This window comes from Neolamprologus multifasciatus, chromosome 15 (assembly GCF_963576455.1).
Source record: "Neolamprologus multifasciatus chromosome 15, fNeoMul1.2, whole genome shotgun sequence".
Taxonomy (NCBI): domain Eukaryota; kingdom Metazoa; phylum Chordata; class Actinopteri; order Cichliformes; family Cichlidae; genus Neolamprologus; species Neolamprologus multifasciatus.
In genome coordinates, this window is record NC_140453.1 from 39,150,170 (window position 1) to 39,160,046 (window position 9,877).

Here is a 9,877-nt window from a genome sequence, read left to right on the forward strand (position 1 = left end):
TGACATGCATTTATTTCTTCTCTCATTCTGCCTGTGTGTTTGGCAGGAGAAGTACTTGTCACCCTGTCGCTCCTTCCGAAGTCAGGGAGTTGAAGGAGTGACGATGTGAGACTGACATTGGGCTAATGTGCAGGAAATCTCTGTGCTTGTGTGTCCAAACGTTTCACTGGTACTCTAGAACTGCCAGAGATGGGAGTCACCGAGCTAATGCTGAACTGGGCTGCTTTAATATGGTATCTCAGTGAAACTGCTGTTAGCAAAGTGTGACATCGAAGTATGGCTAACGGTAGTTTCCATCTTCTCTGCTGCTGCCCACAGACTATGTGAGGAGCAGTGGGAAAGTCCCAGAGGAGGCTGTCGTTGATGAGGAGGCCATCCTGACTCTCCTGGAGAACAGTCAGTCTTTCCTCCCACTCTCCCAGACATCCAACCACTCGCCCCTGTTAGGTAACACAGCCTCTTTCATTCATGCACGTTTTTAATTTTCTATGCTCAATTTTGTTTCCCATGATTAAACTGTGATTTTTAGGTGATAATTTTAAGGCTGTCTTCCGCAAACAGCATTTCAAAGATGCTGATTCAGTGGTCGGGTCATGTGACTTTGACTCCAGAAGCTTCTGAAATGGATTTTTATGGCTGTTTTGGATTGTTGTCCTGTTGTAAAAGCCACTTTTTCCCCTTTCCATCCATATTTAATGATATTTAGTGGATTCTTTCCTCCATATACATCTGGTTCTTGTCCACTTGGCTGCCACTACAGCCTGAAAAGAGAAAATATTGACCTCATTGCTTAACAGCTGTCCAAGTGTTGTTTTCTTTAGCAAACAGCATCTTTAGTTTCTTCTTTTTCTCTTCTTCATTTTAAATTCTTCTAAGTTGGTGGCCAAAAACTTGTGAATAAAAGTTTGTAAGCAGAAGACATTTCTAGCTTTGATTAACTGGCTGATCTGGAGAGAAAGTTATTGCGTACAGCTGTCTGATATTGTCTGTGTGCTTTATTTTGTCCTCCATGCAGACAGCAGCCGGGACCAAGCCATCATTGACTTGCTGGCAGGCCTGGAGGACGATGGTTTCTGCAGGACACCCGCTAGGCAGAATTCCCAGTCCCGCTCACTCCCTGGTGTCACGAACTACAACTGCAACAGTGATGAAGAGGAAGCAGGCCCAGAACTGGACAAGGAAGAGGCAGAACTCAGTGTTATAATGTCACAGCGTTGGGACAGCGACCCTACTGAGAGTGCTTCCTCTCAGAGGCATGTTTATTTCTGCATGGTTTAAGGCAAAAGTATAACCATCAGTTTTAGAGTATGTTGTGCATCAAAATGTTTTCATTTTTTAGTAATAAGTACAAGTAATAAGTAACAAGTACAAGTGTAAGCTACACCTTTCTGTTTCTGGTTGTATCTTAAATAAATAGGTGAGCGATCGCTGTACACGATCTGTGAGTCATCCCCAGTGAGCTCTGCCTGGGCATATATTTTTTTTTAATAATACGGTTCCTGTCGTTGGTGTGTGTTTGTGTGTGTGTGTGTGTGTGCACAGACCCTGCATGAAGGAGACAGAAAACTGCTTCAGTGATGCCCAGCAGGAGTCCTCTGACGAAGACATGGAGTGGAGTGGAAACAACTCTATGTTCGCTAACCTGTCCATCCCGCAGCTCGATGGTGCCGCAGACGAGAGCAGCGGTGAGTTGTCCTATGATGAGATGTACTGATACAGCATGAAGTGTCAGCTTGCTTTGATGCCCATCTGACACCCCCCACTGATTCACGTTCTGTCAAGTATGTCAGGAGACGGGATCTGATAGCTGCTACAGAAGAAAAAGTTGGGATGATTTTCAGTTTTGGCTCTATGACCTGACAGGCTACAATTTGATGCCAGACTCGGGGGTAAAAACTGACTCTCTGTGGTTAATTAACTGTTCAGTTTTTAGAGCGTACATGTGTGTGTGGAAAGATAACTACAACTTCATAGACTGGTAATAGACTCTGTTTGCTTTTTAAAAAATATACCAGTATCAAACATAATGAAATTGGACAGTTAGTCATAAAATTCATCATAACATTTCTGTATAGCTGTAACAAATTCCTCTTCAGTAATTTGCAACATAAAGTTTAAAAGTTAATAACACTAAAACTGCCTCTGTAGTTGCTGTTTGTGCTATTTCAACAAGTGTTTCCTGCTCCTACAGGAAAATAGAGCCAAATAGAGACACATTTGCAGGAAATGTTTAATACAGCAGTGTGTGCAGACCTGCAAGCCCATTAAGAATAGAATAGAATAGAATAGAATAGAATAGCCCTTTATTGTCATTGTACATGAACAACAGAATTATGGGTACTTCATGCCAGCTGTGCAGGAATAAATAACAAACAGGAGAAATGTATACAGTCAAGAAGAATATCATATGCTTTATACTTATTATGAATTGTTTTTATATATTTAATAACTCATTATAGATATAAGATCTGTCTGCATATATTCACATAGAAGTATTATCAGTCCATAGCATGACCATATTTGAGCTGTAAATATATCACCCCACCTGCATTAGATGACTTAACTAACTCAACTGGGCCAAAAGCAGAACAACTACATTATCAGAAGAGCCAGAGCAGAGAATGAGGGACAAGCTTCCTGCTGATGCACTTGTTAGTGATGTTCTAGTTGCCCTGTGTCTTATGCAGAGCGATGGTCACTTTCGTATTGAGCTTAAATTATGAATTTTGGCATTCAACATGTTATAATGGCATAGAAATATTGTAGTAGTTTGACTTTTTAAAATTTAAATTAGTGCCGTCAGTGTTAATCGTGTTAAAATGACGTTAACACCATTAACGCGACAAATCTCCGTTAGCAGGTTAACACGTGTGCAGGGCTGCATGGTGCTAATGCATTGATGCCGTGCAGCCACTCGCACGGGGCGATCCATGTTAACTTGCTAACGGAGAATTGTCGTGTTAACGCGGTTATGGCGTTAATGTCATTTTAACGAGATTAACGCTGACAGCACTAATTTAAATATGTCAAATAGTGATTGATCTCACCCTGGGGTTTTGGGCTAAGATTCATGGGTGATTGCGCTGTCTGATCAGATGAATTTCAGGTTAATTTCTTGCAGCTGTGGATACTAACTGATATGCCTCTTCTTCTCACATGCTGTATCCATAGATTCCTCCTTAACAGATAGTGGCTCAATGACACAGTCTTCGCTTACGGCCACTGAAAAGATGTTGGGCAAAAGAAATCCCATCCCCGGGGAGATGGTCCACCTTGAGCCACCATCTACAGCTAAGATCCTTTTGGATTGCAAGCATCCCGAGCACATACCAGTTCACGTGTTGGACACGGAGCAGCCGCTTGACAAGCACTTTCAGTTAAAAAGCAGTCAGGACAGCAGTAGTGAATGTTTGACAGGGTTCAAGGTGAATAAAGAAATCCCCTACATCCAGCCAGTCAAGCACCCTATTCCCTGCATATTAGCCAATCACCCTGAGGTGTCTCCCATCTGCATGGACAAAGAAGAACTACGACCTTTGTACACCTACGATAAGAAAGCTTCGATATCTTTGGATAAGACGGATATTGAAAGTTTCCCATTTGGTAATGGAAAGGTCGCCAAGGACAGGAAGAAGTACGGCAGTATAAAGAATGTAGAAACAAACTGTCTGTCCATTCTTCAGAACCACAGGGCCTTTTCTCTCTGTTATTCTGAGCTGAGAAACTGCTCAGCTAAGACTGACCTGGAACTGAACACAAAAGACAATAAAAGCCCCCTTCTGAGGAGCATCGCATCAGCCCCATCGACCTTGAAGGAGGATGAGTTTCTTGATCCTCATGAGGACGAAATTGGAAAAGACGGCGAGGAAGGAGATGTCGGTGAGCTGAAAATCAGGTACGAGGACTATCAGGAAAATAAGACTGAGAGGACTATTGTTGCCCAGCAGGAGGCACACTACAAGTTTTTCCCCAGTGTCATTCTCTCAAACTGCCTCAGCAGAAAGAAACCTGGGAACAAGAAAATGGCTGACACCTGTAGTAAAGTAGAACAGGCCCAACCTCGCAGGTCTAAGCTAAAGATGAACAAAAAAAGGCTAGGTATGACAGGACCTAGGAACAAATTAAAGATGTTCCAAAGCTCTACATCTGATAGCCAGATTAGCACCGGCATCACCTCAGTAACACCTGCTAGTCCTGTGACTACGGACACTGAAATGCTGGTTTCTGAGGATCATCAGGATTTACAAGAGACCGAGTTGATCAAAGAGGAAACGATTGTGAAAAATGAGTCTGAAAGTGAGGAGCGGTCCATAGGTGAACAGGCAGAACTACAGACAGAGCCCCTTGTCTCCAGCTCTGCTACCAATTCCTGTTTTTCTGAGGAAACTAAAGACTCTACTGAGGATGTGGTAAGCCCACTGCAAGATTTGTCTGCCAAAGTCACCTGTACTAAACCGTCAGCACTGCCAGGTAGTAAATACACCCTGAGGACCAAACGGAAGATGAAATATGATTCAGAGGATGGGGAACACTCGGGTGCTACTCGTTCTAGAAACCTAGCTTCTGTCAAAGAACGACTTAAGGACAATGATGTCTCAGGTGGGCAAGAAGTAAAGTATCAGAGAAGACGCAAGAAGGAACCTCCTATTATTATAAAGTACATTATTATTAACAGGTTCAAGGGAGAGAAAAACATGCTGGTGAAGATGTCCAAAGTGAATGCAGCTGAGCAGTTGGTGGTGTTGACGCCAGACAAGCTAGAGCACTATAAAAAACTGGCTCCTCTCAAGGATTTCTGGCCCAAGGTACCAGAATCCACTGCTGTTAAGTTTCCCGTCACTGAACCAAAAGCCAAAAAACATCCCAAAAGAAAGGCAAAGGTTAACTCCACAAATAAAAAGACTATCAACAACTCCTCCAAACCTCTGATCAGACAGGGTGAAAGGGTTCAGAGGCCAAAAGGCCGCAAAAAAGCCCCAATCCTGCCATCTCTGCCACCCCCTAGACCATATTACTGTGAGTTGGCACATGACTATGATGTTGACTATTCAGATGTCATGGTAGAGTTGGGCTACCTCTCAGATAGATCCCAAAGCCCGAGAGACTCAACGCCTCCACGCTGTTGGTCCCCAAGTGACCCCCTCATGAATACCAGGAGTTCAAAAGAGCTGATAAATCCACTCATTGACCCATGTCTTAGTTCTGCTTTCCAAAAGCCACATAGATCGTCTACAGCCAAAGAAGCATGTAGTAAGTGTCAAACTGCCAAACCCAAGAGACTGTTAGATGCTAAAAGGAAAACAAGTAAGTCTGCAGAAAAGCCTAAAACTGAGAAGGCAAAACAAGGTAATCCTGCTATTTCGAGGCAGAGGATCAAAGCTGGAGGTGCTGTCAACAATTCTACAAGCTCTACAAGACCTAGAAGGTCTCGTAAAAAGAAAACAGAGGAACCCAAAAGCCATGGCTTAAGTAAAGAGCGCTCCCAACTCCTTTTCCCAGAGGATGAGTTGCCTCCTTCTGAGAGTTCTTCACAAGAGGTTCCTCCATTTCAACAGCAGGTGGGCAAAGACAGCCAGAGCACATCCCAGACTCCATCTACACCAGAAAGGAACTCAGTAACCACGTTTATCGAGCCAAAGGTTGAAGACTGTGAGACTTCCATCATGGAGGTCAACCAAAGCATTTCGGCACCTGCTCAGACGAAGCAGCAAGCTTGCCAGACCACCGTGGTAAAGGCAGAGGATTCACAGGATTATTGCACAGACTTTCTGCCTCCAGTACAGGAACACAATAAAGATGCCCAGCTAAAAGAAGGTCTCCCACACTCAGGCCCCAAGAACGGGGAGATCCCCCCTCTCTCTGAGACCCCATCCGGCTTGGCTGTCCTCAAGAAGCTTCTTCAGACGAGGCAGCAGGGACAGCCCCTTCCCATACAAGTGGTTGGTACAGCAAGCCACTCTACAGCCATAGCCCAGGCGGCAGCACTTTTAATTCCCACCACTAAACCCACTAAATCCAGAAGAGCCCCCACCCTCACTTCTCGGAAACCCAGGGCTCCAAAATCTACCACAGCAAAAGAAAAAGGGCCGAGAAACAGGAAAGGCAAGACGAGCAGTACTCAGCCAAATCTGTCAGTAAAGCAGGAGGGAAGCATGTCAGATGAATGTCCCCTCTTCCTGTCAGACCCGGGACTGGACGGCTGCAATTTCATAGAGGACAGCTTGTCACCAGAGCTCCCGCACAACTACACATTTGATATAAACGCTATCGATCAAACAGAGTTCTCCAGTCCGTACAGTGGCAGTCAGTTTGTCGTGACTGATAAAAATTTACCGGTCAAATTCCTGAGTGACATCAGCCAGGATTCTGTATCTGCTCAGGTGCCGGACTCCGAAAAGAAACTTGACAGGCTGCTTTGTTCTGGGGAGGATCTTCAAAGGGGCTCTGACTGCAACAGAGCAAGGCCGGACAGCCCCGACCTTTTAGATGGGCACACGAACCGCGAGCCTACGTCAAGCCTCACGTCCCTCAAGAGCAGAGAGTGGGACTTCTCTTTAGGTAAAGCCCACACGCTCAGCCCCTTCCAAGACTTTCACTGTGAGAGGAAAGAGCTGCTCTTTTCAGTTTTCGACTCACTGCCTTTAAGCTCCGCTTCATTCGTCGACCACGAGGGCTCACCAACAGGTGAGCTGCCGGAGGGCATCGACGGACTAACATCCACCACCCCCAGCAGCTCTCCACGCTCCATCAGCTCACTATCACAGGTGAGGGCAAGCCAGCTGCAGCGGGGATCAGCGGCCGGAGGAGCCCACATTCTCAAGCCCCTCATGTCCCCTCCCAGCCGAGAGGAGATCCTCAGCACTCTTCTGGACCTGGAGATGTCAGAGGCCACCTTCCTGGAGCCTTTCTGCAGTGACCCCTCTGATGCCCCAGGGAAGCCAATGTAAGAGTAACAGCAACAGTAACCATCATCTAGCATGCATTATTTACTAAATATAACAAAATAAACGTATTAGTAAAGTTTTCACATAAGAGCCAGAATCTAACTGATTGTGATGGTTGGTAAGGTTTTATATTTGTTTGTGGGATTTTTTTTAGCTTCCCTCACAGGCTTTTTAATTGGGTTGTAAAACATCTTAATCGACAAAGTACTGCAATAAATAAAAGGAAGGTTGTCAGATAAGAGAATAGAAGAGTTTTAGCATTGGTTTTAGACTACAGCAAACTCAAATGGAATCCTTTATCATTAAATGTCTGAAATTTCCATATGTTCAAAAAGAAATCCACTGATCTGGCTCTGTTTTATACTATCTACAGAGCTTCTCTTGATAGACATTAATTGTCAATTGTCTGTGGAGCTGTGATGATTTATTGTAATTTAAATGGAAATGGGTGTACTGATCCTTTCCTCGTCTTTTCTCCAGGGAGGTCGGTGGCCGTAAGCTAACAGTCGGCACTCGGCTAGCTCGGGAACTTGCAGAGTTTAGTGGAGACCTGTCTCTGGAAGGCCTCCATTTCTGGAAGACGGCCTTCTCAGCCATGACGCACCCCGCCACCACCGTTATCTCATCTTGTCAAAGAGCAGAGGCTTCAGAGACAAATAAACAACAGGCAGAGGGTGACCTATCCTCATCCAGCGATAAGAAGGTGGTGCTTTTGCCCTGCAAAAACCCACCAAGCCGCAAGCGTGTGCAGGTGTGGCTAAAAGCTAGAAAGCAGTATGAGAGTCTACAAAAAGGCAGGAGAGAGTGTGAGGTGCTGAAGACAGAAAGGGCTGGTCTGGAGGTGGAGGAAGATGGGAGCTCAGAGAGAAGCGAACTGCCAGCTGCTGACAGAAGCTTGAAGGTTGAGCTCTGTGGTAACCTTTCCTGTACCAGAACTCAAAGGAGAAAGAAACAGAGCCTGTCTTTAATCCTGTCTCCGCTGGAGAATACAAGATTGAGGTGTAAATCCACAGAAGCAAGTCCAGTTTCAGATAAAGGCAGTGTCTGTCTTGAACAGGAGGACAAAAATAAAGAGGATGATGATGATAAAACCACCTGTCCAGAGTCCCCAGAGCTGCCTACATGGCAGCAGTCCCATCAACCAAGCCCCTCTGGCCAAGGACAGCTCAGTGAGAACAAGCCAGGTGAAGACTCTCCAGAACCGCTATCACCTATGCGCTGTAATTCCCCAGAGCTGCTAAGAGGGAACCACAGTCCCTCACCTCTCGCTGTCAGTGACAGGGATGAGAGGAGAACCAGTCCCCAGCTCATTCACAGCACCCCTTTCTTAAGGAGGCGATGGAGAAGCAAAGAAGATCTGGATCCAGTGTGCAGCACACCCATATCTCAGGGTAAGGAATGTGCATCTGTCTCCTTTGATGTTGTGACACCATCAACTGTTAGAAAGAATTGCAGAATAACAGAATTCTGTTATTAATATTCACTGTTATTCACTCCTTCTCTGGTCTAATTCCCGCTGCAGAGGATCCTGTTTCTCAGAGACTTCAGCAGAGGAGGCGGAGCCAGGCAGACCCCCTGAGAAGAGTGTTACTGACCACGCAGATGAAGGTCAAAAACTGATTGTGATTTTTCTTTTTAGACTTTTAAAACAAAAACTACAAGCCGCACGGGTCAGAAAATCAACTATTTAGTATCACTCCAGTACAGTGCGTGTAGCAGTCCTGTCTCTCAGGTCGCTGATCGTTTGATGTGCCCGTGATTTCCTCCTGATTCCAACTTTTCTTGTCATGTTTTTTTATCCTCCACAGAATCAGTTTGCTGCTTTGAATGTGCCAAAGAAAGATAACTCTCAGATCGAAGGGCCAAGTATAGCCAACTCCTACGGCTTTAAAGTCAGCATGCAGAACCTACAGGATGCCAAAGCTCTGCATGAGGCAAGTCTAGAGCAAATAACCTGTAGCTCTTTTCCAAGTCAATGAATAAATGGCTTTGTTCTGGTTAGATGTTGGTTTTGCTTTGTTTTGTTTTTAAGAGAAAGGGACCACCTGATTGGGAAGAAGGATTTATTTCCCCAAGTATCATCACAGCATCCTGCTTTCGACTTTGACTGTCCTATTGTCAAATCGATATGCTTTACCCAACCAACAAAATAAAACAAAGACACATCCAGCTTTGAATGTAGGCCTGAGTACAGGCGTTTTGAATGTATGCACAGATTTGATTAAGTTCAGGCCTTTTCCAAAAATCCAGACCATGGTAACTGAGATCACTGCCAGCTCACGTAGATCTCATTAAATTCAAAGAGAGAGGTTTGTCACGTTTTCATGGTTTCAGGCCTCTTTAATATCTCTTGAATACTGTAATTTCTGTTAGAGTGGATGGTTTATTTATTTATTTTAATGATTGAGCTGCTAAAGTCTATTATGATTTAGACTTTGCTCTTATCTTCAGGCTTGGAATGAAAGCAAGCACCAATTAGTGGTTCACTCAAATAGTAAGCAGTCACTATTATGAGATGAAGTTTGCATGGGCCACAGTAGCCTGCCAACATCTCTGCAACTGAAAATACAATCAGAAGTGTACGAGAATTAGTACGAAATAAAAGACTGTGGTTTAACAGGCAGAGGGTGACAGGATGTGCTGCTTCTAAAGAGGAGCTTTTGGTCTATTAAACCTCAAATGTATTTGTTTCCTCCTCCATCTTCAGGTCCAGCACCTGACACTGATGACCATGGAGCTTCATGCAAGAACCCGCCGTGACCTCGAACCTGACCCCGAGTTTGACCCCATATGTGCCTTATTCTACTGCTTCAGTTCAGATACCCCCCTGCCTGATGTAGACAACACCCAGCTCACAGGGGCCATCGTGGTAGATAAAGACCATCCAGGTTCCGGCCAAGGTGAAGCACGCAAGCGGTGTTTTCCTCCGAGAA

General features: G+C 44.9%; 1 protein-coding gene across 2 annotated transcripts in view; it reads left to right on the top strand.

The window, feature by feature from the left end:
• Positions 1-9,877, top strand: part of rev3l (REV3 like, DNA directed polymerase zeta catalytic subunit) — an 85,486-nt gene that overhangs the window by 61,155 nt on the left and 14,454 nt on the right. For both annotated transcript variants that reach the window (XM_085134202.1, XM_085134203.1), the window contains exons 10-17: positions 319-447; positions 1,016-1,253; positions 1,543-1,685; positions 3,172-6,943; positions 7,425-8,335; positions 8,467-8,552; positions 8,753-8,878; positions 9,652-9,844. In XM_085134202.1, coding sequence (XP_084990328.1) covers positions 319-447; positions 1,016-1,253; positions 1,543-1,685; positions 3,172-6,943; positions 7,425-8,335; positions 8,467-8,552; positions 8,753-8,878; positions 9,652-9,844 — 5,598 coding nt within the window. The remainder of the gene's footprint in view (positions 1-318; positions 448-1,015; positions 1,254-1,542; positions 1,686-3,171; positions 6,944-7,424; positions 8,336-8,466; positions 8,553-8,752; positions 8,879-9,651; positions 9,845-9,877) is intronic.